Source organism: Fringilla coelebs (genome assembly GCF_963513975.1).
Source record: "Fringilla coelebs genome assembly, chromosome: 4".
In the NCBI taxonomy this organism is placed as follows: Eukaryota; Metazoa; Chordata; class Aves; order Passeriformes; family Fringillidae; genus Fringilla; species Fringilla coelebs.
The window spans coordinates 1,054,830-1,081,948 of NC_140032.1; the positions used below are offsets into that span (position 1 = coordinate 1,054,830).

The window sequence follows — 27,119 nt, forward strand, 5'->3', positions numbered from 1 at the left end:
AACACAGCTCCTTGTGTTTCCTTTTGAATTCTGCAGCACACAGCTGGGTGGAAAACGCTTTTCTCTGGAATTCTGTGTCATGCTGCTGGATAATGGGAATGGGGCTAACCTGAGCTGCTGTTGGCACGGAATATTGAGTGCAGCTTTTATTGAGGCAGCGAGGGACACACCCAGGGATGTGCTGCCTGCAGGGGTTGGGTCTGATCACTCCTGGCTGTGGCTTCAGCAGGAGCTGGAAAATCCATCCTAAAGTTGGGTTTGGGATGCTGCAGGGAGCCCTGGAGTGGTCCTGAGCCCTGGTGTTCTCCTGGCTCCTGCCTTGTGGGATTCCCCTGTCAGCCACTCCTTCCTGGGATCTCTGGGAGTCCTCAGGCTTGGTTTTTTTCCTGATGGAAATCTCCAGCTGGGATATCCATCATGGGACAGTTTTCCAGGGAAGCTGTGGCTGCTTCTGCATCCCTGGAAGTGTCCAAGGCCAGCTTGGAGCACCCTGGCACAGGGGGAGGTGTCCCTGCCTATGGCTGGGGTGGAATGAGATGATTCCTAAGGTCCCTTCCCAGCCAAACCATTCCATGATTCCGTGTCCCAAGGGATTGGGATGGGCCTGGCAGCTGCTTGGTGGCACCTTCAGGTGACACTTGGGATCCTGCCACAGTGTCCTCTCCTCATTCTGCTGCTCCCTGCAAACCCTGCAGGCTCTGAGCAGCTGAGTCCCCCTCCAAACCCTGCTGACCCCAGGATTTTGGGAATCTCAGGCTGATCCCTGTTGTAAATCCCGAGCTGTGGCACACTGAAATCTCCTGCCATTGTTGTCATCCCCTTCCTGTCGCTTTTCCAAACCTCCTCATCCCACTAAATGAGCTTTGTCCCTCGGTCTGTTCCTGTGCCAGTCCTCAAGGGAAGAAGCCACAAAGGCAATCCTGGAGTTTTGTCCCATTTATTTCCCTGGTTTTTGGTGTTTGGTAACGTTTGCCTGCTGCAGCTGCCTCTGAAGGACAGAGATTCCTTTAATCCCTGGAATTCCTGCTTGGTGCAGGGTCCAGCTGCTCCATCCCCTTGTTCCAGGGAGGCTGGGCAGCACCCTGGCAGAGTGGGAATTGTGGAGAGAGAATCCCCTGGGATTTAGGAAAGGAGAGCTTTCAGTTTTCCTCAGGTTATGGGAGGATGAGGTGGATGAGCTCACCACAGGCTCCTGAGCTGTTCCAGCCCTGAAGCCGAAAGGTTTAAACCTCAGAAATGATTCCTAGAGCCTGGAAAAGCGTTGGAATATTGCAGGAGGGTTTGGGGGGAGCAGAGGTGGCTTGGGAAGGTCCCTGTTGGAAGGGCCCCTTGGAAGGTGCTTCCGTGAGGCAGCAGGAGAGGCCCTGTCCCAGGAATTGGGTCTGGTTCCGGACAAAGGGTGGGAATTCTGGGATGGAGAGGGAGGGAGCAGCAGTGCTGAGCACTGTGGACACCGCTTGCCTGCTCCCAGTTCTTTTTTTGGGAGCTGGTGGCTGCTTCTGGTTTCAATCAGGGCTCCGATTGCATAACTGGGAATGTTTTCCTGTTTTGATGTCTATTAAAATCCCAAATCGCTGCGAGCGACCCCGTGCACGGAGCACGGCGCTCCTGCCAGGGGCACTTACGTAACAATTCTGCCTTTAGAGGTGAAACAGCCCCGTCCTTCTGGGCTTCTGGAAGGGAGAAATCCCAGCAGGAACTGCCAGACAAGGAGAGGTGGCGGATGAGGGAATGAGGAGTTGGGATTTAGGAAGGGCAAGGTTGAGGAAAGGGGCCAGAAGAGAAGGAAGCACGGCGGAGCGGAGTGAAGTGAGGGAGTGGGAAGGCTGCCGGGGGCTCTCAGGGAGCTGGGAGCTGTTCCCAGATCCCAGGGCCTGTGTCTGCCTTGGCTCCCACAAAGGTAAATGGGCTCTAAATGAAAACCATCGCCGCTGCCGTTGGGTTTCTCTTGGAAAAGGAAGGATTGCTCTGTCCAAGGAAGGTTGTTCCTGCACCTTGTCTGGCTCCCTGCTGCTTCTGATGACTTCTGGTAGCTCAGACCTCTTAACTGCAGCTTGGAAAGCAACCCTATCTCCTGCCTTCCTGGGAATTTTACCCATCCTGTTCCCTTTCTTCCCTGTCTTTGCACCATTTCCTCCGCGGATCTCAGACCTTTAAAAGTTCTTATTGCGGTCCCGGAGTGAGAATTGAATTTCTTGGCGTGGAAATTTTAACTCAGCCTTTTCTTGGAGCGGGCCCAGGCAGCTGGGAAGATTTGCTGCAGCCATCCCAGCAGCAGGAATTCCGTGCTGCAGGAATACCTGGAGCATCCATCCCCTGGCATGGCCGTGGGGGAGCAGCTGCAGAGCTGGGGCAGAACCCCCTGAGGGTTTGGAGCACGGGCTTGGAACTGGAACTGGAGCAGGCTGGAATGCTGGGATAATAGTTGGATTGATGAGCTGGGAGGCCTTTTCCAGCTTGGATGGTTCTGGGAAAGGGGTGAGGCCCCAGAGAGCGTCGTGGAGGGTGGATTTGGGGATGTCCTCCTGCCTTTTGCTTCCCCACCTGCAGCATCCAGGGCCTCTGCTCTGTCCCCCGGGAGATTTGTGGCTGGAGCCTTTTTTGGGAACCTGGTGTGTGGGTGATGACAGCTGCAGGGAATTATTCTGGAGGGATGGGGAATTCTACACCAGCCCTGACAAAAACTGTGTGGCCGGAGCAAAGGCCCCGGCGTCCTCCTGCAGCCCCAGCTCAGCCTCTCTTCCTCTGGAGGATTCCAGAAGGATAAAAAAAGAAGCTGCTCATTTAATTTCCTTCCTTGGGAGAGCCAAAACCAACAGTGTAAAACCAGACACATGGCAGGGGAAAAAAAGCCTTTCCAAGGCCTCTCCCCCCCGGAGAAGCCGGGGCTGTTGACATTTTCCTCTGGGTTCCTGCTGCTGACCTCGGTGATCCCGAGCAGGAGCCAAGTCAGCGGCTGCCCCCGGCCCTGCTGCACATGTGTCCATCCTTGGGGAGCACCAGGGCTTTTTCCAGAGCAGCCTTTGGAGTGACAGAGCCCGGGAAGAGCGGCTCCTGCCTGGGATCAGGGAGCAGCTGTTGGGAAGCGCGTGGAAAATCAGGCTCCGAGTGATGCCGGGGGTTCTCCGGCATTCCTGTTGTTGTCCCGGGATTCTGGAGCCTCCTGGGGGATCCCTCAGCTCCTCCATGGCAGTGTCCTGGGTGGGCAGGATGGGGATGTGCAGTCCCTGGGATTGCTTTGGGAATGCTGAGGCTGGACAAGCCCTCGGAGGTCCTGGAGAAGGAGGAGTCCAAGCACCCCCAGCGCCGCCAGGGCCACCACCGACCCCAGGTGTCCCCAGGTGCCACATCCACAGGGCTGGAAATCCCTCCAGGGATGGGGACACCACCCCTGCCCTGTGCAGTTCCCTCCCATGGAGGAATTTTCCTTGATGTCCAACCCAACCTCCTGCTGGGTTTTCCTTGTGTTGTGCCGCTGTGGGAAAACCAAATTAATTTGGGAAAACGGCTTTGGGAACGAGGTGTGGACCTTGCTCAGGTCCTGCAGGTGAAGTTGCCACAAGGGAACGGCCTCAGGTTGGACACCAGCAGGAATTTCCCCATGGAAATGGTGCTCAGGCCTTGGGAGTGCCCAGGGAGCTTTGGAGTGCCCGTCCTGGAGGTGCCCAAGGAATTCCTGGATGTGCCAAGGTGGGCATCGGGCACAGCTTGGACTGGATGGTCCTGGGGGCTTTTACAACCTCAGGGATTCTGGGATCTGAGCTGATCCTCAAGGACAACCTCAGCACCACCTCCCCAAGGATTGTGGTGAAATTTGGGAATGTCCTCCTGGAAATCTGCTCCTCCTCAAAGCTGCTCCTCCCTCGGCTCCTCCTCTGTTGGTGCTGCCAGGTGATTTTTGGGGTTAAAACCAAGTCCTGGGCAATTATGAGGATTTTTGGGAGCAAAGACTGACAGGGAATGTGGCAGAAGGTTTGGGAAGGGCAGGAGTCTGCAGGGAAGGGGCAGAGTTCAAGCACTGTTGATCTCTGAGCTGCCTTTTCCTCTCTTTAGGTGTAAAAGTGGCACGTGAAGGGGAAAAGCGACGTGTGAGGGTGGAATTAGAGCAATAATAACTGGGCAGGAATAACTTTGGGAATTTGTGGTGTGAGAAGGCTCAGCTTTGGCTCAGAACGTTTTCTGAGATGTTTTAGGGAAAGGAAATCGTGTCAGAGCCTTCTCCTCGCTCCGGGTGTGTTTGGAGTGTAGGGATGGAGCAGCAGCCCCGCTCCTGCAGCGCTCAGGTTCCGCTCTTGGTCTCTCAGTGAGTTAATTCTGTGTAATCTCAGGGGTTTGAAGGAGGAGTTGAGCTTAAATGAGGATTTCAGGGTGGCTTTTGGGAGCATTCCTGCTTTGCAGTGTGGTGTGTGACTCACTCTGTGGTGCAGATTGTCTCTGATGAGGCTGATTTGCTCAGTACCCCAATAATTTTATTTAAAATTTCCTAATTTGGGGATTCCTGGTTGCTCCAGGAATCCAACCTGGATCCAACCTGGCCGTGGGCACTTCCAGGGATTGGAACTCCACAAACTAAAAACACCTAAAACTAAAGTGAATTTCAGGTCAATTCAACCTTGGCAAAAAGGGCTTTTTCAGAAGAACTCTCTGTAAATCCCCTCTGATTTCTGACAAGGAGCTGCCATTGTCCAGAAATCCAACGAATGTCTGAATCAGAGGGGATGAAGTGGGAATAATTCAGCTGAGCAAATAATGCCTCTCCATAAAATGGCCTGGAATAACACGCAGAGGACTGGAAAAACACGGCAGTGACCAAGGAAAACACCATCACATCCATATTCATGTTTCATTTTCGCTTCGGAGAGAAGCCCTCAGTCACTATTAAAGTGTATTTTCAATTTTTATGTTCTTTTTCATGCCCTGATGGAGCAAACCAGGCCTGTTGAGGAGAGGCCTTCAGCGTGCCCCAGTCACCTTCAGGGGAAATCCAGCAGCTGCCCAAAGCTGAGCTTGCTCCCGAGCTCCTTGCTGATCCCAGCATCCCAAACTCCCGAGCCTTGCTGGGAAACTGAACCTGAAATTTGGCATTGGCTGCAGATTTTGTCAGAGCAAACAGCCAGAACAGAAGAAATATTTCCCCAGCGCTGTTAAAATAGGGAGGAATATTGTTTTAGGGAGAGCTTTTATTGCATTGTCTGCAGCCTGAGAAAGTCCAGAGCAGCGCAATCCGCCCCAAAGCCGTTCTGATGGAGCCGGAGTTTCCTAATTCCTCGTGTCAGTGTGAGCAGGATATATGGAGTGCACGCAGTGGGATTTTCAAAACAAGGTCCCTGGCAGCTTTAAATAATTATTGGGAATCAAGAAGAGATTAAACAGCCTTCCTTCCACCTCCCGGCCTCATCCCTGCTCCCGTCCCTGGGCGGGCAGCGGGAATCGCCGGTGCCTCGGGAAGCTCCCGCTCCGCTCTTGGCCAGGGCTGGAGCATCCCAATTTCCCTCCTGGGTTTTTCTCCCTTGGAAAACCCCCCTGGAATGGCTGTGCTGGGGAGGTGTTTACAGGAACCCAGCCGGGGCTGTCAGAGGATGGGAAGCGGCGGCAGCCGCTGGATTCGGGAGCCTGGAGCTTCCCAAATTGAAATGTTGCAGAGCAGCTGGGAGGGGAAGGGAGAGAGGAGATGGAGATTTGGGAAGTGTCCCTGGATGGATGGATGGATTTTATTGTGCTGGCACCGTGGGGGGCATCCAGCTCCTCGGGATGCTGGCAGTGGAAGGGCTCCTGCTGCCTGGAATTCCCACTGGGATTCTGTGTCTGCAGGGAAAGCTCAGCCCCTGCACTGGGAGCAGGGGTGGCATTGCTGGCAGAAGCCCCAGTGGGATCGGGGGTCAGCGTTCCTGCCTTTCCAAGGGGCTCACCCAAGGAATTCCATCACCCTGGGAACGGCCCCCTCTGGTCCACACAGAGGTTTTGGAGCGGCGTCAGGGCTCGGCGTGGCCTCTGCCTTTGACCTGGGCTGCTGAAGGAAAACATTCCACAGGGAAAAGAGATCAAATCCAGGCTGAGGGCGGCTCACGGGATCATCCCAGAGGAGCAGCTGGAGCCACGGGGAGTCTCCTCATTCCGTGTGCCTTGGGAGCAGAATTCCCTGCAGGATCTCACTTCAAGGAGCATCCCTGGGTGTTTATGGTGCCACACACGGAGCCTCTTCCTGGCTGCAGCTGCCTTGGAAAAACAATTCCCTGTCTCTCCATCTTTGTTCTGTGGGAAGGCACGAGCTGAGATGGGGAATTCATCCCTCCAGCCCCAGATTCCAGGGATTTGCTGCCCTTCCCACTGTCCCTCTGGCTATGCAGGGAAAGGGCACCAGGGTGTTCTGCAGGGTTTTGGCTCTCCATGAATTCCCTGGCTGCCTTTTTCAGCCCAAAGGTTTGTGGGGTTTGTGTTCTCCCTGTTGTTCCCTCTTCCCCAGCTGTCAGTTCAGCCCAGGTGTTGCTCTGAGCTCACTTGGACGCCGCTCCCACTGCGATTCCCATCGCTCCAGAATGTGGAGTTTGGGGGGATGGAAACGTCTCCTGCTCCTTACCCAGGGAGCAGTGGATGAGTCCCTGTGCTGGGAGATAAGGCAGCTCTGGAATATGCTGGAGTTGCTGATTTTAGGGGTCCTTTCCAGCCTCAGGATCCTGTGCATCTCAGCTCTGCTTTGCTCACGCAGGTGCAGCAGGGGAGCTCCTCCACTGGAGAATTCCCCTGACCCAGGAGCTCTCTCCCTAAAATATTTTTAGTGTGCAGCAGTGGAAGCTTGGGCAGGATGTCCTGAGTTGGACCCACAAGGATCATGGAATTCTGGAATGGTTTGGGGTGGGAGGAGCCTCAAAGCTCATCTCATTCCAACCCTTGCCATGAGGAGAATCCATGAACAGGATCATCAGTCCAGCTCCTGATCCTGACCCCTAAATTCCACCCTGTCCCTGGGAATGTTTTCCAAACACTCCTGGAGCTCTGGCAGCCTTGGGAATGTGCCCATTCCCTGGGGAGCCATTCCAGCTCCTTCCTGAAGAGTCCAGGAGAGCTTTGCAGAGCCTTTAACTCCAAACCTCCCTAGGGAGTCACTTTGGGAAAGCCTGGAGCTGTTTGGAAGTGGGAGAGGTTCTGGGATAGAGCAGGACAGGGTGGAGCAGAGGGCTGGAATCTCCTGGAAACCCATCCTGATTTCCAGCAGAGCTGGGCCAGGGGAGGTCCCTGAGCCCGGGAGCTGCCGGGGTGGGAGCTCAGCTCGTGTTTTCCACAGGGCTCCAGAGCTGCTCTCACGTGAAGCTGCTCTGGGAAGGCAGAGATAAGAGAGCTGCACCCATCAGATTGCAATCAGCTTTTATTCCTCCTCCTGCTTCTCACTTCTGAAGTTGGGAACAAACCCAACTTTGTATCAGCGATGTTCCTAAAGGAGACTTCGCTTCCCACTCTGCTATTTATAGAGGGCCCTTTCCTTGGGCATATGGAGAGCAGCTTGGTTTCCCCATCTCAGCAGCTCCTGTTTGATCTCTGTGCATCTCCAGGGAAGGGGGATCAATGACTGATCCATTCAGGGCTGAACTGAAAGTTTAAAATGGCTCAGAGCTGGGTTGGGGCTCCCTGGGACAGTGGGAGGTATCCTGCCCATGGCAGGTGTGCCACTGGGTGGGATTTTAGGTCCTTCCCAAACCATTGTGGGATTCTCTGATTGCCACAAGCACATCCACGAGGTGCTCAGCCTCTGCTTCTCCTTCTCCTCCATCTGCCTCTCCTCCTCCTGCTCCTCCCACCTCCACTTTTCTCCCACTGGCACACTCCACTTCCAGGCTCTTGCCCTCCTTCTCGTGTCCTTGGTGCTTCTCCAGCCACCCCCACTTTTCCTGATGTTCTGCTGCTAGTCCTTCTCAGTCCAATTAAACTAGCATGAATTAATATTAAACATAAAATCAAGAGCTGATCAAGAGATCTGAGTGTGCAGGAACTCCCTGACATCACTGAAGTTCCTGCAGATTCCTGCCGGGGTTGGGAGAGTCATTGCTCCTCAAAAAGCCACCCTACCTGAACTAAAGATCCTGAGGAATTATAATCAGGATTATCCCATTTCCATCCCCACTGTGGTCCATGAACCACTGCAGCTCCCACTTGGTTTTTCAGCTCTCAGCAGTTTCTAACAGGTTTGGACCATGTCCCAAGCCTGGCTTAAAAGAATTTCAGGACACCTCAAGGGACATTTGTGAGTTGTGCAGCTTCATCTCCACATTGTCCTTCTGAGAGAAAAGGAGCGTGCCAAGATCTTCTATTGGCCCCAAATCCTTTCCACGCTCCCTTGGCTCCATCTCAGCCTGTTCTTCTGCTGCCCTCCACGAGTGACCCAGTTTGGAACAAGCTGAAGTACCCAAGAAGGTTTCTGGAATGAGAGGGAAGGGATTGTGCTGACCTGGATCCCATTTCTGTGCTGGGAATTCCATGGAGCTCCATCTCCACGTTGTCCTTCTGAGAGAAAACAAGGAGTGTGCCAAGATCTTCTATTGGCCCCAAATCCTTTCCACACTTCCTTGGCTCCATCTCAGCCTGTTCTTCTGCTGCCCTCCACCAGTGACCCAGTTTGGAACAAGCTGAAAGACCCAAGGAGGTCCTGGGGATGAGAGGGAAGGAATTGTGCTGGCCTGGATCCCATTTCTGTGCCGGGAATTCCATGGAGCTCCATCTCCATGTTGTCCTGAGAGAAAAGGAGCGTGCCAAGATTTCCACTGGCCCCAAATCCTTTCCACACTCCTTTGGCTGCATCTCAGCCTGTTCTTCTGCTGCCCTCCACGAGTGACCCAGTTTGGAACAAGCTGATGGACCCAGAGAGGTTCTGGGGATGAGGGGGAAGCGATTGTGCTGACCTGAATTCCCATTTCTGGGAATTCCATGGAGCTCCATCTCCACGTTGTCCTTCTGAGAGAAAACGAGGGGCATGCCAAAATTTCCATCAGCCTCAAATCCTTTCCACATTTCCTTGGCTGCATCTCAGCCTGTTCTTCTGCTGCCCTCCACGAGTGACCCAGTTTGAACAATCTGAAGGACCCAGAGAAGTTCTGGGGATGAGAGGGAAGGGATTGTGCTGACCTGGATCCCGTTTCTGTGCCGGGAATTCCACGGAGCCAGGCTTCCACGAGATGACAGCTGCGACACCGCTGTCACGAGCTCTGAAGTCTCTCCAAAACCTCCTTTCCTTGCCTGCTGTCTGCTCAGCCCCCGGTGAGTCCCGAGCTGGGGAGGTTCGGGCTGTGTCGGGATCAAAGCCGGGCTCGCGTTCCCCGCGCGTTTCAGCGCTCGCCGGGTGCCCCGGCCAGGCTGGAGCTGCTCCCTTTCAACACCCGCAGCTCCTGCTCCTTCCAGGGGTGATTAGGCACGGAGCTCGAGCGCAGCCGGCGCTGAGGAACTCGTTTGAAGGCCCGGGACAGGGTTTTACATAATCATCAGGAGTTGCTTTAATTAGGCTCAGCAAAATGTTTCAATTGTCGAGCGAAACGTTCCATTTTTTACTGCCCTGCTCGGAGTCACAGCTGAGACGTGGAGGAGCTGCGAAGACTGAAGGGATTCCAGAGGGGAAGGAGGTCACGGGGAGCGGCTTCAGGAGGACACATTCCCACCTCTGGAAGATCCCCAAATCTCCAGGCACGGCGGCTCCTCAGCCAAGCACAGCTCCCACCTCCCAGAATGCCAGGACGGTTTGGGTGGGAAGGGACCTTAAATCCCATCCCACCTTATCCCACCCCATCCATGGCAGGGCCACTTCCCCTGTCCCAGGTGGATCCAGCCTGGCCTTGGGCACTGCCAGGGATCCAGGGGCAGCCACAGCAAATCTGGGAATTCCAGCCCAGCCCCTGCCCACCCTCCCAGCCAGCAATTCCTTCCCAACCTCCCGTCTTTCCCTGCCCTCTTCCCCTCTGGTGTTTTAATATTTTGAGGGGTTAAAGACTCATGCTGTGACTTGGCCTTCACAATTCTGAAATGAATATTCAGGATTTTAGCCTAAAAGATGAATATTTAGATGCAAATTCTTCAGGCACAGAGTGTTGGAAGGGGCCCACAAGGACCATGGAGTCCAGCTCTGATGGAACTGGGTCTGATGGTCCCATCCATTCCAGGGAATCATCAGCGCAATCAGGGAATGATCCACGTGAACGTTCTGTGCAGCTGCAGGGAGGAACATTTAATTAATTCCGAGGCAATTACCCTGACGAGCCGGTCCAGCTCCGAGCAGGGACATTTTCCCAGTTGCTGTGTGGAGGCCAGATGGGAACACAGGCTGTTATTAGGGCTTGGCTTGCCCCTCCTGAGGTTCCTGGCAGGTAATCAGTCTATTTTTCCCATTTGGAGGTTTGGATTTTGGTGTTCTGGGAATTAGGCCCACAGGGATGTCCAGGAGATGTTTCAGTGTGAATGGAAGGTCTATTTTTTTTTTTTTTTTTTTAATATTCCCACTAGGAAATATTCCTTGCCCTTGCCAAATACCAGGATGCAAATAGAAATCTCTGGGCTCTGTTTGGCAGCAGATGGAAAACTAAACCAGGCAGGAATTACTGCAGACTCTTGGGATCTGGTAAAACCTGGTGTGGGTCACCTCACTGCTGCCCTCCAGCACTGCTTCTCACAGGATCACAAAGGCTGGAAAAGACCTCCAGGACCACACGGAATCATGGAATTAACCAGGCTGGAAAAGACCTCTCAGATGGCTGAGTCCAGCCAGTCACCACCCTTTGCCCCCAGACCGTGGCACCAGGTGCCACCCCACCAAGTGTCCCCTCTGAGGGACCTTCTGGTCACCCCTGCCGTGCCCCAGCCCGGGGCTGAGCTCGTTGGCCGCGGTGACCCACGCTGGCTCACTGAGGCTTTGTGCCACCAGCACCTGCTCTGCCAGCTGCAAATAGTCCTGAGTGCTGTCCTGACACCCCTCATCCTGCCTTCTCTGCAGGTCAGGGGTTAATTTGGGGTTTTCCTGCTCTTGGGGAGGGATTTTTCACGTGCACCCAATGAGGAGTTGGTCCTGGAGCTCATGGGAGGTTTCCCTGGACCTAATGAAGGCTCTGATCACCTGGAGCTGTGGATGCTGGTTGGTTTTATTTGCGTCTTCCTAATTTAACACTTGGATATTTGCTGGGAGCTGGCAGGATTTGGGGTGAGGTGAGGCTGGGACACAAATGGGAACATGAAAACCTCAGAACTGTAGAAGGTGAAGGTCGCTCACATTGGGTGCAGGAATTTACTCTACATCTGATATCAAAGTTGGTGACGACGTCATTGGAGAAATTCCATCTCAGGTTGCCTCCCTGAGATCCTAAAAATCAGGTTAAAATGGAAATTCATTGATTTGTAGGGAACTGGCTCCCATCTCCAGGTGACCTGTGGTGGCTCAGGTGTCCCCTGGGTTGGACCCTCTGCTGGGGTTGCAGGCAGGGACCTGCTCTGTTCTCTTCCCAACCTGTGCAGGTTTCCAGGGAAAGGTTTGGGCTTCAGTGGGATTATTGGAAAGATGAAGGAAGCCCTTGCAGAGGTGAAGCCACTCCTCAGTCCTGTGCTTTCTGTAGGATTTCGGTGCTGTTCCCAAAAGTTTTATTTATTGGCCGTGAGGCTGCTGCCAGAGCAGCCCTGGGAGCAGGGAATGAGCCTAATTACCAGGAAATCATTCCATGGCCTTCAGCAGGGCTGTGCTCCCTCTTTGGCTGCTGCTGCTGCAGCCTGGGGAGGGGAGCTCATTCCTGACCATTGCCCAGGAGGGCAGGGCAGGATCAGGGATGTCCTGCATGGAGCTCCCAGCTCTCCCTGTGCCCAGGAGCTGCCTGGCATGGATGTGGATCAGAGGCACTTGGCACCTCCTGGATGTTGGGTTTTTCTGGTAGGAAACCAGGATCTGTAACAAACACGGGGCACTGAGGGGTTGATGTTCCCCTGAGGCAGCTGCAAAGTACCTGATCCCAAAAAATGCTGTTTGATGGCTTTGGAGCATCAGGAGCATGGAGTATCCCTGGTTTGGGTGTGGCACAGCCTCTCAGCTGCAGACTGCCTGGGATTTGCACAATCCAGGGGATCACAGAGAGGTTTGGGTCAGAAGGGACATTAAGGATCATGTGATCCCATGGCAGGGGCACCTCCCACTATCCCAGGTGGTTCCAAGCCCCAGTGTCCAACCTGGCCTGGGACACTGCCAGGGATCCAGGGGCAGCCCCAGCTGCTCTGGAAAAGCTCTGCCAGGATCCCTTGGAAACACCTCGGGGTACGCAGAGTGTCTGGGTAGGATGGAGTTAAATAAGTTTTGATGTGAAATCACTTCCAATGGATTTAGGATGTCCAAAAGGAATGGATTTTCTTATGGCCAAAATCCATACAGGAACAGAGGGAGCCGCTTTCCTCTCTCTCCTTTGTTGGGACTGGCATCTTCTAAATAAAATTTTCACTTGGTCTTTTGCCCTTTCCTCCTGAGCTGCTGCACCTTTTGGGGTGAGGAATGGAGCAGTTCAGGGAAAAGATTCCAGGGGAGCCACATCCTGAGCAATCCCTCTGGAATGTCCTCTGGCAGGTGTTGGTTTGGCTCCACCTGCAGAGCTTCACTTCAGGACACAGAGCGTTCCCCTTTGAGCCCTGGGCTTTGTGCAGGGCTTGTCCTCCCCTCGCTGGAGCTGGACAAAGGAGGGACAATCGGAATGTTTGTCGGTGTCTGAAACAGGGTTTGTGGGGCTGGAGGGATTTATTTGATTTCTCAAAGAAGGGGGTTTGGTTTGTGTTTGGAGAACACTGATTGTAGCCACTGTTTGAAGCAAGCAGCCAGGGGTCGAGGAGTCGAAGGTCAAAGCCAGGTCAGGGTTTGGGAGTGGAGCAAAGACCTCCAGGGATGATCCATCCAGGCTTGTGGCGGCCGTTGCATCATCCCTGGAGAACCTTCGCGGTCCCAGTGAGTCATTTTCTCTAAAACTCCAAGTTCCAACCACAACCCCTGACCTCGAGGTGGGCATTCATCCGTGGCCAGCTCCTCTGCATTGTTTGGGATCCAGGACTACCTGAACTCCCCGAAACCCCACGTAGGAACCGTGCACTCAAACTTGTTTTTCTTCTTGTGGCGAAGACCAAATTTCAAAAGCCGAGAGGAGTTGAAAGAGAAGGGAAGCTGAGCTCCAGCTGGGGCAGCCAAGGGTTTGGGAGCTGTGATTTGGGCTCTGATAACGCTCCCTGTGTGGCCCTGGGTGAGCTGTTAATCCAGGGGTGCCTCCCTGTGCCAAGTGGTCCAGGAGCTCCCTCTGGAAGCGGCGTTTCTAACAGCCCGTTAGTGTAAACAGGGAATAATTCCCAGCTTTTTATGGATGTTTTGTTCGTCACCAAGGGTGGCTGTGTTCAGGGGAGATGCCCATTTTCCAGACCTCCTTCATTTCGCTCCTGGGAGATGTTTCTGACTCTTCCAAAGAGGATTTTTCTTGACTGGCGGCCACGGCCGCGGTGCTCGGTGCCGCCAAGGTCAATGTTCTCCTGGATGGGGTTGGGCGTGTTTATGGATTTCCATGGAACTCGGAGATTCTTGGAGTGCTGAACTCGCTGCCTGACGGGAAAAGGAAGCCAGCTCTGACTCATGGAGGAGCCTGACCCTGGGGGAGAGGGTGGCCTTGGACACCAGGGCTTGGCTGAGTCAGAGAGGGTTTCTGGGTTGTCTCGGGCACGGATTTATTTTGGGAATGATCCCACTGCTGGTATCAGTTGGGGCCATGAAGGATGAGACGTGGCCTCGGTGCCCCTCTGGATTTTCACTCTTTGTTCCTCTGTATATTTACATTTTTTCCTCACCAAACTGTTTCCAGGGTTAAGGGTTCTCTGTCTGTTCTCACTCCAGACCGAGGTGTTTGGGCAGCTTGAAAAGCACAAGATTTTTTACAGGAAAATTCACTTTAAATGAGCAGATTTCAGTGTTCACAAAATCTGAGGGTTCAGCACACTGAGCCCAGCCAGGGCCCAGCAGCGTCAGTTCTGTGCTCTGGGTTTGTTCCAGGTGCAGAAACAGCTCAAGGTGTAACAATGATGATTTTCTCATTTCCAGACCTTGAAACTCTGGCATTTCATGGAATCATGGAATGAGTTGGGATGGAAGGGACCTTAAATCCCATCCCACGCCATCCATGGGCAGGGACAGCTCCCCCTGTCCCAGGGGGATCCAGCCTGGCCTTGGGCACTGCCAGGGATCCAGGGGCAGCCACAGCAAATCTGGGAATTCCAGCCCAGCCCCTGCCCACCCTCCCAGCCAGCAATTCCTTGCCAAGATCCCAGCCCAATCTCCCCTTTCCCAGTGGCAGCCATTCCCTGCCTCCTGTCCCTCTGTCCCTTGTCCCCAGCCCCTCTCCAGCTCTCCTGGAGCCCCTCCAGGCCCTGCCAGGGGCTCTGAGCTCTGCCTGGAGCCTTCCCTTCTCCAGGGGAGCATTCCCAGCTCTCCCAGCCTGGCTCCAGAGCAGAGGGGCTCCAGCCCTGCAGCAGCTCCGGGGCCTCCTCTGGGCTCTCTCCAGCAGCTCCACGTCCTCCTGCTGTTGGCCCCAGGGCTGGGGCAGCTCTGCAGGTGGGCTCTCACCTGAGGGAGGGGGGCACAGGGACACAATTCCCACCTTTCCTTTGGGATCTGCCCAGGGCTGAGCAGGGGGGCTGGGCTGGGCCATCCCAAATCCTCCTCCTTAGCTCATCTCAGTCCCTTCTCCTCCCAGCCTGGATTTGTTGCCCTGACCCCATTGCAGGACTCTGCCCTTGTCCTTGTCCCTCCAGTCCAGCCAGGTGTGGCAGTTCTGGGTTTAATTCTCCTTTTCTTGCTGCCTTCAGTTGTACAAATTCCTTGATCCCATGTTTTTGTCAGCTTTCTGCCCTCTTTGCTTCTTCCCCTTTTCAGGAATTTTCCTTGCCCATTCTCTTTCTGCTTTGTTGCTGCTCCCTCTTTTATTAATGTTTATTCCCTTCATTCCCTAAAGGATTGCAGATTCAATCAGTGGAAAATAATTGCCAGGATATTCTTCAGTCTCCTGCTCTCTCCAAATGTTCAGGTACTTTGCACTGCTCACTAATTCCCTCTCCTGGAGAATAACCTGGACCTGATTCCCAATTTTTTGGCTTTCTTTGGCCTCCTGGGGTTGATTTTGTAGCACTAAACTGCAAATCTGAGGCCTTACACCTCACTAACCTTTGCTGTTCTTACAATTCATCTCCCCAATGGAAAAACTCCCAGTTTTCCATTCTGGCCCTCTGCTGGGGTTTGAAATGAGAGGTTTTCCAGCAAACCTCTGGAATTTTGATGTCAGAACTGAGTCCAGCCTTTCAGGTGGAGTCACACCAACATTTCTGTGGTTGTACCCCTGACTGGACAGTCTGCTCATCCAGAATGTGTTTTACCTGCCACTGGATTGCAGTCCAAAGGGACCTGTGCTCTCCATGGCTCTGATTCCATCACCTCTCTCAGCTGTTCACAAAACTGAGATTTTTTCCCCAGTTTTTCAGGGGGAAAAAGAAATTATGGAATCCCTGAGGGGTTTGGGTTGGAAGGGACCATAAATCCCCTCTCATTCCACCCCTGGCCATGGGCAGGGACGCCTCTGCTATCCCAGAGTGCTCCATCCAACCTGCCCTTGAACACATCCCAAAATTCCCCTTTTAGAGGAAGAGTCCATTGGACTGTTTGAACGTTCCCAAAAAAGAAACCAAGGAGAAACTGAACCAGCCCGTTATTTCTCCGTGCTTCCCATATCAGCCCCTGCACATCCTAACACCAGATTTCCCTTTGTCAGCCCCAGCTTTTCCCTTCATTCCATTTGTCATGTCCCCTTTTGCTTTTTCCCCTGCTTTTTTATGGCCTCTTTAACTCCCATCTGCGCCAGGTTTGCCTTTCAACCAGCGTGGCCGCCCCGCTCAGTTGTGGGATTGTGGCTTCTGGAGCATCTCGTTAAAATGTTCTTAAACAATTTTCAATTAGGCTTCATATTTTTCTGATTACGTTCTTTCTCCCCACTGATTAGCCTCCTAATTATTTTCAGCTTGATGGAACCGGTCCTCTTTAGGATGCTGTGTTTGTGTGGACTATTGGTGGTGCTGGTTCATTCCTAGTTTTTATATATTTATATTTTTTTGCACAGTTGTGATCAAGTCATGGTTATTTGAGTTTCAGCTGTCATAAAAAATGTGGAGAAAAAGTGGCTGCTGGTTGTAAAAGGGAATTTTTCCAAGTGGGCACTGGCCCAGGGGATGCTGATTTTGGGGTTTGTGGCATTTAGGGGATGGTGGTTCTGGAACGAGGGGGTGAAGTCTCCAACCCTTTGATGTCTGGGCAACCTCAGCTCCTGCTGAACTTGGTGTGGTTTGTTTGATCAGATAATTATGGGATGGTCTGGTGCAAAGGGACCTTAAAGATCATCCGGTTCCGTGGGCAGGGACACCTTCCACCATCCCAGGTGGATCCAAGCCCCAGTGTCCAACCTGGGATCCAGGGGCAGCCACAGCAAATCTGGGAATCTGTGCCAGAGGCAAGAACTTCCCCTTACTATCCCATCTTAGCACAGGATCCTGGGGTCACCGAGTTGGAAAATCCCTGCAGGACCATCCAGTCCAAGCTGTGCCCAATGCCCAGCTTGGCACCGAGTGCCACACCCAGGAATTCCTTGGGCACCTCCAGGGATGGAGGCTCCAAACCTCCCTGGGCACTCCCAAGGCCTGAGCACCCTTTCCATGCAGGAATCCTCACAGGTGTCCTGGTTTCCTGGGAATGAGCAGGAGAAGGGCAGGAAAGCCCAGGTTCCTGTGGAAGGTGAGGGCAGCACCCCTTGGGGCTGGGCTGTGTGTCACCTCTGCTGTGACCTCAGAGAGCCAGGGAGCCAAACCTCAGAGGAGCGGGGAAGGGCCATGTGGGAGCAGCAGCCACTGGAGAAATGGATTTGTAAAACCCTCAGAACCTGACAGAGAGCTCACCCAGATTTGTACATCTGTGTGCAACACGCAGAAGATGTGTTGGTTTAGGAAGGACGTGGAATGGAGATGAGGTTGTTGAGAGGTTGAACTGGAAATGAGTTTTAGCAAGTTTCAAAATGTGGCCTTGCAAAATGATCAGATATTTTGGAGAATTGGAACTGTGAGAGATGCATTGGAGCAGGACCACGTGGGGTAGAAATGTCGGTGATTGGTGTTGGAAGTGTGAGCAGCCTTGTGTGGCAAAAGCCAATAAAGGAAAACATGTAGAAGGTGTTGTAGGCAGGAAATGGGCTGGCTTCTGACAGAAGGGTGTTGAGTATTTCATCTCCTTCACTCTTCATCGAGACTGATAATGGAACAAAATCTTCCGAAACACCTCTCAGTCCCCCCATCTCTGTAAAATCTGGGAACACCAGCAGCCCCCAGGAGAGACACCTGGACAGGACCCGAATGTCTCCTCCTCCATCCCTGTCCCCCTCCCTGGGTCTGTGCTCCCCACACACCTCCAGGCCGAGCTCTCCTGGCCTCAGGGCTGTGCTGGGATGCGGGCAGGGGCGGGATGATCCCGGTTACCCCCGGGATGACCTTTCCCCGCCGCGGGATGGATCCCATCAGCGCCGCCGCCGCATCTGCAGCTGCTTAATGACCCCTTTGCACAATGCTCTGCCCGGGGTCATCTGGTTCCAGTTTCACCAGAAACAGAAGGAAATGTTGGGAACATTACTTCCCTACATCCAGTTTCACTTGTTGTGGATGCTTGGAATACTTTGGAACCCACATCTTTGGGGTTTCCAGGAGGGGGTTTGGCCGGCGAGCCCCGGCGACCATTTGAGATTTTGGGTTTTTTTTTTTGATTCCAGAAGTGCCCCGGAGGTTGCATTGTAGGGCCTTTTCCTTATGCAAAACATAAAAGTGCTGCTTTTTTTTCAAATTATAACCATATTTTTCATTAAAATCAGTTGGAGTCCCAATAAACAATCGACTCTGAAAAATTTTCCAAATGTTCTCTGCAGCACCGTTTCTATTTTTAATTATTTTTTTAAAAAACCGTTTTTTTTCCTTAAAAACGAAAACCAAAAAACACAGCTTGGCTTAGAATTTAAAGAAGCCATCTAGTAAATCATGAGAAATGCACATCTATAGCTCCTTATTGCAATATAATTAAAACCTACTGCACATGGAGTGTCAGAATCCCTCTGTCGCCGTGTCCGATGGCTTCTCCCGTTTGCCTTATCGTGGGAACTCCTCCTTTCTGCTCCCGACGCTTCCCAAAGCCTCTCCCAGCCTCTTTCTACATTTGTTTTATATAAATTGAGTGCTCTGATCCTATAGAGAGGGATGTGAAAAACTCTTCAAAGGGGGAGCCGCAGAAATTCTTTTTTTTTCTGGGCCGAGTTTCCATCCCCATCACTCCTTGGGGTTGTCACTTTTTGATTTTATTGGGAATTTCATTGTTTTAATCTTACCTGGTGTGATCTTTATTTGCTGTCCCAAAAACCCAACCCACAGCTAAGAACAAAACCTCTGAGTTTCGCATCAAAAGTTGTAATTTTTGGCAAGCAAAGGTGCCTCAGTTAAATATTTAAAGTTTTTTCTTGTCAGCTGGAGGTTGAGGAGTATTTTGGGATATTCCTGCAGTGCAGCCAAGTGTCCATGGAAAATCATCCCTTAGGGAAAGAACCAGGTGCTGGGACAAGTGGTGGTGATGGGGAACCTGCTCCTGGTGCAAAGAAAAACTGGGTGAGAGGAGAAAACGTGGAGTTCATCCATTTATCCATTCTTGTTCTGCTTTCATGTTTTCCATGGATCATTGTGGTGTCTGCTCAGCCTGGGATCAGCCAGGGAATGAGTCTGACTGATCTAACCCTGGGCAGGGGGGATGGAAGGTGAGATGTCCAGGTTTGGGCTTAAAAGTGGAAAAAAATAGATTTAGATGGGAAATTGGGAAGGAATTGCTGGCTGGGAGGGTGGGCAGGGGCTGGGCTGGAATTGCCAGATTTGCTGTGGCTGCCCCTGGATCCCTGGCAGTGCCCAAGGCCAGGCTGGATCCACCTGGGACAGTGGGAGGTGTTCCTGCCATGGATGGGGTGAGAAGGTCCCTAACACCCCAGCATTCCAGGATTCTGGAGCCAGGCTGGGAGAGCTGGGAATGCTCCCCTGGAGAAGGGAAGGCTCCAGGCAGAGCTCAGAGCCCCTGGCAGGGCCTGGAGGGGCTCCAGGAGAGCTGGGAGAGGGACTGGGGACAAGGGACAGAGGGACAGGAGGCAGGGAATGGCTGCCACTGGGAAAGGGGAGATTGGGCTGGGATCTTGGCAAGGAATTGCTGGCTGGGAGGGTGGGCAGGGGCTGGGCTGGAATTCCCAGATTTGCTGTGGCTGTCCCTGGATCCCTGGCAGTGCCCAAGGCCAGGCTGGACACTGGGGATGGATCCACCTGGGATAGTGGGAGGTGTCCCTGCCCATGGGATGGGAGGGAGTGGGATGGGATTTAAGGTCCCTTCCCACCCAGACCATTCCATGATTCCCTGAAGATGTTGATGGGGATGATTTCCTTGCTGGGCCTGTGTCAGGGGCAGGTCTGAGCTGGTGGAGTTGGGAATTTTGTCCTGCCTGGACCTTCCCAGAGCCCTTAGCCTGGAGCAGCAGCTGTGGGGCAGAGCTCTGTCCTGGGGGTTCCCCTGGCTCATCCCTGGCTCATCCCCTCTGCCCGCGGCGCCCCTCCAGCTCTCCCGGGCGCTGGCCTGGCCCGTGCCCAAGCCCAGCAGTGCCTGGAGCTGGTGGCCAGCACTGGGGTCTCAGTGCCATCCTCACCTCGGAAATCCCTGCTGTGCTTCCAAAGGGGGAGGGCAGAAAGGGAAACCACCAGGGTCAGAGCTCGGTCTGCCCCCAGTGACCCGTCCCAGCTGTGGATGGGACAAATCCGGGGAATTGTTTGGCTTTTCAGCTGCTCCAGGGCAGTTCTGTCGTGGGACAGGTGTGAAAACCTTTGGGAAAGTCTGTTTTCCATGGGTGTTAGGGATGGAGAGTTAAGGGTGGGAAGTTGCTGCTGGATTTTAACAGGGATTCATTTTTCCTGAGGGACAGGGAATGGCAAAGTGGGGATCTTGGGCTGAGTCCTCAGGAGGACATGACCCATTCCAAAGGAGACCAGAAACTCGGTTTGGGTCTACTTGATTAGAGATTGTGGCTTTAACCAGCTCATTAAGCATCTGTAATTATCAACAAGTGCTAATTATGACTCCTGAGGGTCCAGCCCAGTCCATTCTGGTTCTGCTGAGGCCCAAACCCGCTTTGTTCCAGGGGAGGTTTGGGATCAGCACTGACCACTGCGGAACCTCTCATCCCTCCGAAGCCCCTGCAGGGATTTCTGCTCTGTCCCTGGGGTCCCCCCTCTCTTCTGGAGGGTGTTTGGAGTGGAGGTGCCACCTGCAGCCTCAGGCAGGCTGAGCTGCAGGGGGTGGAGGGAGGGACTGTGCTCTCTGCTGGGAGGATGCTCCTTCCCGTTCCCGTTCCCGTGGTGATCCCGGCTCGGCGTTATCTTCCCCGGGCTCTGTAAATCCTGGGAGTGTGACAGGACCTCCCACCAGGATGGCAGCGGTTCCAGAGCCGCGGCAGGGCCCTTGCTGGTGGCTCCCTCAGAAGATGAATGCTTTTCTGAAGTTTGCCCGAGCAGCAGCTCAGTGACTTGCTCGGCTCCGGAGTGCCTTAACTCCCTTCCCTTTTGCTTTCATTGTTTCCCTCCGGAGTTCCCCCTCTGCAGCGGGCAGGTCTTGCCAAACTCGGGGTGGAATCTCTGCTGAAAGCCCCCCAGAAGAGCAAAGCCCCGCTTTGCTGAGCTGGGAGGAACCTGGGGTGACTTTTCTGGTGAGATTGGGATCTCTTTCAGCACATCCTCACTCCCTGAGCCGAGTCCTTAATCGTGCCTGGCTGGGGAGCCTGAGGAATTTGGTAGGAACATCGTGGATGCTCTGAACCCTTTTACATTTCTGCTGTTGACTTCTGTAGGGAGCGAGCATCCATCAAGGGGACAAGGATTTGTCATTGTTCCCCGAAAAAAGGGCAGTGGCATTGTTAAAGCCCAATGGGAACCCTTTGGAACGAGGAGCCTCCAGGGAGAAATGCAAATTTATATTGAGTTTTAGGACAGACATTGCCCAGAAGTCCCTTTTAAATCAGAAGATGGAAAGATTGTTTTATCTTTGGTAACTCTTTCCAGAGGACCTACAAAGCCGAGGCCACGAGGCACAGCTTTTGGGGCGAGGAGCTGCAGTCACTTGTTTTCCGGGACTTCGTGGTGGGGCTGGGAGTTGATCCCAAGGCGTGGGCACGGGGCCCCTTTGGTCAGCGGGCTTGGCCATTTGGAGTGGCAGTTGCCACCTTTTCTGGAGGGAAGAAGGGATGAAAGGAGTTTTATGTGGCTATTGAGGAGGTTTATTGATCCCAGATATGGTGGCTCCAGGATTGTGGGAAAACAGGCTCCCTTTATGGCAGGAGTAAATTGTGGGGGATTGCTTCACTGGTCAGCCCACGGAGGAAGGGCTGGCTTGGGGCATGGGAATGGTTTTGGTCATGGATCAGATCAAATCCCCCCTGCTGGGCCCCTTCTCCTGCTTGCAGATCTGTTCTCAATACAGACCACAGGAGTTGTTTACCAGAGTCTGCCGTGCCTTGTGTTAAAGTGCCCCGTGGGGTCCCAGACCCCAGCAAACCCCAGCCCAGTTTGCCCACAGGCAGGCAAACTCCAGCCATGAAACTTCCCAGTCAGGAGATGGGGAGCAGGGATTGCTGTATCCTCACAGAGAGATTTTATGGCAGGGCCTGTTGTGAGGGACAGCGAGGGCTGGGAGCTCCAGCAGCAGGGAGTTGGATTTAATGAGATGCCAAGAGTGACTTCCTCAGGATGAGGGGGTAAATCCCTGGCACAGCTGCCCAGAGAAGGGTGGGTGCCCCATCCTGGAAACCTTCCAGGCCAGGTTGGACAGGGTGGGATTCAGTGGGAGATGTCCCTGGGGTTGGACTAAAGGACCTTTGTAGGTCCCTTCCAGCCCAGTCTGGGATTCCATGAAATAAGGAATTTTTCCAGATTTTCTCAAGGCTGTCTTCTCCAGAGCGTGGTATTCCAACATCTAATGGGACACTTGGACCATGTTTTTCAGAGCTCCTGCATTCCTGGGATAACCAAGGTGTTTGGCTGTTCCTCCTGGAGCTGCTGTGTGTGGGATGTGGATGAGTCCCATCTCTCCTTCCTCTGCAGTTCACACACCTGTTGAGATATTTCTTCTACACAGCATTTTAGGTCTTTCCAATTCTCACTCACCTTCCAGTCCCAAATTCTCCTGTCTCCAGAGGTGATGTGACATCCTCAGCTTGGCTTTTCCATCCCTCCTGGTGAAAGCCCTGAGCTTTCCTCTCCTTCCAGGGCTTCCTTGTCCTCCTGAGCTCCAGCTCCCATTCCTGGCTGTCCCCACAACCTCCCAGGCCCTGCTGGTGGCTGAGGTGTGGATTCACTTTTGCACCATGCCACATTCCCACTTTTCCCCCCTCTCCAGGTCTCTCTGTTCCCTTAGGCCAGGCCTAAGCCCTGCTCAGGGAATTGCTCCTTAAACCAGGCTGGTTTTTGTCGGGGAAGTTCACTGATCCCTGCTGAGCATCAGGACCCTCAGTTTTCCTTCTGTTCCACATTTCCCACTCTGGAATTTGAATTTCCTCCCAACTTCCCTTCCACTCCTTGTGGTGCTGCATCCCAGGGTTATTTTTAAACCTGGATTTACTCCAGGCTGGCCAGGGCAGGAGCTGCCCTGGAGGGGCAGGAATCCTGTCTGGTGTCCCAAGGGATGCTTGGAAGAAGGCTCAGGAACAGCCTTCCATGGCCCTTGGGAATGGTGTCCTTCCACAGGCTCTTCTTCCTCTTGGGAATCTTCTTCTGAATCTTTGGAATCTTCAGGATCTTCCTTGGAATCTTCTTCGTGGGAATTGTGTTCTTGTTCTTCTTCTTTGGAATCTTCTTCTGAATCTTCTTCTTTGGAGTCTTCTTTAGAATCTTCTTCTTGGCAATCTTCTTCTTCTTGGCAATCTTCTTCTTCTTGGGAATCATCTTCTTCTTCTTTGGAGCCTTCTTTTTCTCCTTTGGAATTGTCTTTTTCTTCTTTGAAATCTTCTATTTGGGAATCTTCTTCTTTTTCTTCTGCTGCTCTACTTCTTAGGAATTTTCTTCTTTCTGATCTTGACTTTTCCAATTGCAAAAGAATTCTCCTGTATTGTTTTTTTTGTTTTTGTTTTTTTTCCAGGATAGGGAGTTGCAGGAGTTTTTTGGTGGGATCTGTGTAGGATCCCATCCCTCTCTGGTGTTTCTTCTCTCGACTCACAAAAATATCATTTTGGGATCCTCCTGCAGTGAGGGTGAGCTGCAAACCTCTCCCTGGAAAGGAGCTATCCATGAAATCCTGCTTCCAGGGAGTGGTTGCCTCAAACACCAAAAAGAGCCATTGGGAAGAAGAGTTTTCCCTCACATCTTTGGGGTGAAGGCCTCTTTGTAAAGATTTTGAGGAAGCTTTTCCTCCCTGGCATGAAACTCTTGGGAATAGACTGAGGGGGGTTCCTGAAATCAGGGAGGGATTAATGGGAGTGGTAGAAATGGAGTGGCTGGAGGATTTTATTGTCAGGGCTAAAGGTACAAGGGAGTGAGCGAAAATCCTGGGCTGTGGAGAGCTGAGGGGAACTTTTTTAGTCTTTGGGAAAATATGGGATCCCCTTAGAGGAGCAGGGATTTGTTTCTTCTCTCCATCACAGGGAACAATTCCTCATTCCCAAGATCCCATCCATCCCTGCCCTCTGGCAGTGGCAGCCATTCCCTGGCTCCTGTCCCTCTGTCCCTTGTCCCCAGTCCCTCTCCAGCTCTCCTGGAGCCCCTTTAGGAACTCTGAGGTTTCCTTGGATTTTTCCCTTCTCCAGGGGAACATTCCCAGCTCTCCCAGCCTGGCTCCAGAGCAGAGGGGCTCCAGAATCCTGCAATGGTTTGGGTGGGAAGGGACCCTAAATCCCATCCCATTCCACCCCATCCATGGCAGGGACACCTCCCACTGCCCCAGGCTGCTCCAAGGTCTGTCCAGGCCTTGATAAAGTCCCCAAAATCTCCTACAGAATTCCACGAGCTCCTCTTTCCCACTCTCCCAACATTTAACTGTCCCATCCTTGCTCCTCCTCTCCCGGAGGTGTGACAAGGACCAGGGCCAGGTTTCCAAGGCACACTTGGAAAGTCCATTATTTCCCACATCCCAAGGCTTTTCCCTAAATCCAGGTATCCCAAACGCTCCCCAAGCTTTTCCATCTCAACTTGGGGAAGAAAGATCCGGCCGAGAATCCCCCGGATCGTTCCGGGCCGGCTGCCGTGGCACGGTGGGGTTTTATAAAGTGTTTTTTAAGGGATGGCTGGCAAAGGGAACAGTCCCAGACGTTTTCCTGCTGCTCCCTCGGCGTGGCAGGCCGGGCAGGACCTCAATTAGCGGGGCAGTAACGAGGCAGTGTCTGCCTCCTGCGCCGCCCGGCCCCCGCCGCAGCCTCGCACTTCATCATTCCTGACTCGCTGCAGTAGCTCCACAAAGTCCTCACAAATCTTTGGGGCTGAGCGAGAAATTAGGAGCACATTTTTGGTGTTCCCTGGCATGGCAGCTGGGCTGGGAGCTCCTTATTTTTCATTAGTGTCAGACTCGGCACCTCCAGGAGCTCTCAGGCTCGGGGCATCATCCACGGCCGGATTTTCCCCAATTTCCCTCTGGGGCTGGGGAGAACCTGCAGTTCCACTCCCAGAGCAGGGAAAAAGGGATTTATAAACCCCACAGGACAAAGCTCTCGAGGTTCCCAACCTTTTGAAGCGCCCATCACCTTAAAGCAGGAGGGATTTGGGAGCAGGGAGTGAGGCTGGAATGTGGAGCCAGCCCTGAAATGAGCTCCAAGGCTTTGGGATGAAATCCTGGTTAATATTTCTTCAGTGCTTTCTCTTGAAGCATCTCCAAAGCGTTTGAAGAACATTATTAAGACTTTGGGAGAAGGGAGGATCTCTCTTTTCCACTCCACTTGGAAAGGGAAGAAAAAGGCAGCTCGGAATTTATTTGGAGGATGAGGAGGCTCCAGGTCCTTGAAGATTTTTCTGATTATTTGCAGAAGCGAATCTTTGGGGTTGTTCTGGCAGGGGCTGTCCCAGTCACTGTGCTGGGGGAAAGGAAAGGACATTTTTAGGTGGGATTCCTCCCTGCATCCATTCCTGGGAGCTCTGGGCAGTTCCAGCAGTGCTGCACGTGGACTGGGATGAGGCAGGAAGGTGTTTTTGGAGCTGCCTGCAGTTTTCTTCTGTCATTCTCTTACTCAGCTGATTGCCTAAAATAATCCAAATTCTGTGGTTCTGAGGTGAACTGGGAACAAATATCCTGGTAAAATCCCCAGGAGTAGGGGGAACTCTTCCCTTTCTCAATAAGGAATGAAATTTAGGATGCTGAACGTAGGAATTGTGGAGCTCAGGTTTTTTATTCCCTTTGATCCCAGCTGTGCCAAAGCCTTGGGGTTGTTCCTGCCCTTGGCAGCTGTGGCTGGAGCTCACACATTGGCAGGGGAATGTTGGGGTTTCCCTTTTCCCCCCTTTTTTCCCATTTCCTGCAGTCAGTGCCATCTCTGCCCCCTGTCCCACCCCATGGAGTTCCTCTGTCCCTGCTGCAGGCCAGCTTGTCCTGCAGTGAGGAGCAATTCCCAGGAGGAATTTGGGACATCCACGATGTCCAGGTCAGCCAGGATGGAGCCTCTGCTCTGGACACATCCCTGGCCTGCAGTGGCTGTGGGGCACCAAGGGCAGCTGGGATTTCACTGGAAAGAATTCCTGTGGAGCTGGTGGGAAAATGTCAGGGTTGGGTGTGTTGGCTTTGGCTGACCTTGTTCTGTATCTCATGTGTCCCTGGGGATCCAAAGATATCCCAGAATGGATTGGGATGGAAGGGACCTCAGAGCTCCATCCATGGCAGGGACACCTCCCCCTGCCCCAGGTGGATCCAGCCTGGCCTGGGCACTGCCAGGGATCCAGGGGCAGCCCCAGCAAATCTGGGAATTCCAGCCCAGCCCCTGCCCACCCTCCCAGCCAGCAATTCCTTGCCAAGATCCCAGCCCAATCTCCCCTTTCCCAGTGGCAGCCATTCCCTGCCTCCTGTCCCTCTGTCCCTTGTCCCCAGTCCCTCTCCAGCTCTCCTGGAGCCCCTCCAGGGACTCTGAGGATTCCCTGGATTTTTCCCTTCTCCAGGGGAGCATTCCCAGCTCTCCCAGGGCTGCTCTCCATCATTTCTGCTCCCAGCCTGGGTTTGTGCTGGGATTTCCCTGGCCCAGGTGCAGCTCCAGGCTGAACCTCGTGGCCTTTCACTCGCCCACCTCGGAGGGTTTCATGTTCTGCTCCCAGACCTTTTCCCACCTGGTTGATCTCCCCACCATTCCCTTGGATCAAGGCGGTGCTGGAGCCTCTGAGCTCTTTGGGGGGTCACGTTCACACCTTGTGAAAAGCAGGTGCAGCCCCATTAACTCCAGATGGAGGCAGAGCTCGTCAAAAACCCTTTGGAATTTTTGTCCTTCAGCTTCCCTTCCCAACCCCATCCCCTGGGGAGAGGAGAATTCCCTGTAAAAAAGGGATTTTTTTTTTATCCTGTTCCAGCAGCAGGTGGAGTTGGTCACCTGGGAGAGGGGGTGGCTCCACCAAGCTGCTCCTTCCCCAGGGCTGGGCAGGGGTGCCACACGTGTGGCACTCGTGGGGACCCCAGGAAGACCTCCCAGCTCCACTTTTCCCTTTTAAAAGGGCCATAAATGAAAATTGGAAAGGGCTGCAGGGGAGGTGTGAGATTTTTCCGGGGTTTTTTATTTGCAGAGTTACGTTTTTTATCCTTAATAGATTTATAATACGCAGCTCCCTTGATTTGCTTCCATAAAATTAACCAGTAAATTTCAAATGGAAAAAAGCCCCTAATAGGAACCACCTTGGCCGAGGCTGAAACGTGGCTGTGTTCAGGAAAGGTGGACCAGGGCATTTTTCCCTCTGCCAGGTTTTTTCTCCTGGAGTGCCACATGTTGGAGGGATATAAAACTTTTACTAACGAGAACTTGGAGGAATTCTGACTTTCTAATTGCCCT

The 27,119-nt window shown here is 53.2% G+C and overlaps 1 protein-coding gene across 2 annotated transcripts in view; it reads left to right on the forward strand.

The window, feature by feature from the left end:
* The window catches only part of EXOC6B (exocyst complex component 6B), a 309,916-nt gene that overhangs the window by 98,392 nt on the left and 184,405 nt on the right, over positions 1-27,119 (forward strand). The window contains exon 7 of one of the 2 annotated variants that reach the window (XM_084205070.1): positions 14,982-15,053. The exons of the other annotated variant lie outside the window; for it this stretch is intronic. Coding sequence (XP_084061196.1) covers positions 14,982-15,053 — 72 coding nt within the window. The remainder of the gene's footprint in view (positions 1-14,981; positions 15,054-27,119) is intronic. 2 annotated transcript variants of the gene reach the window in all.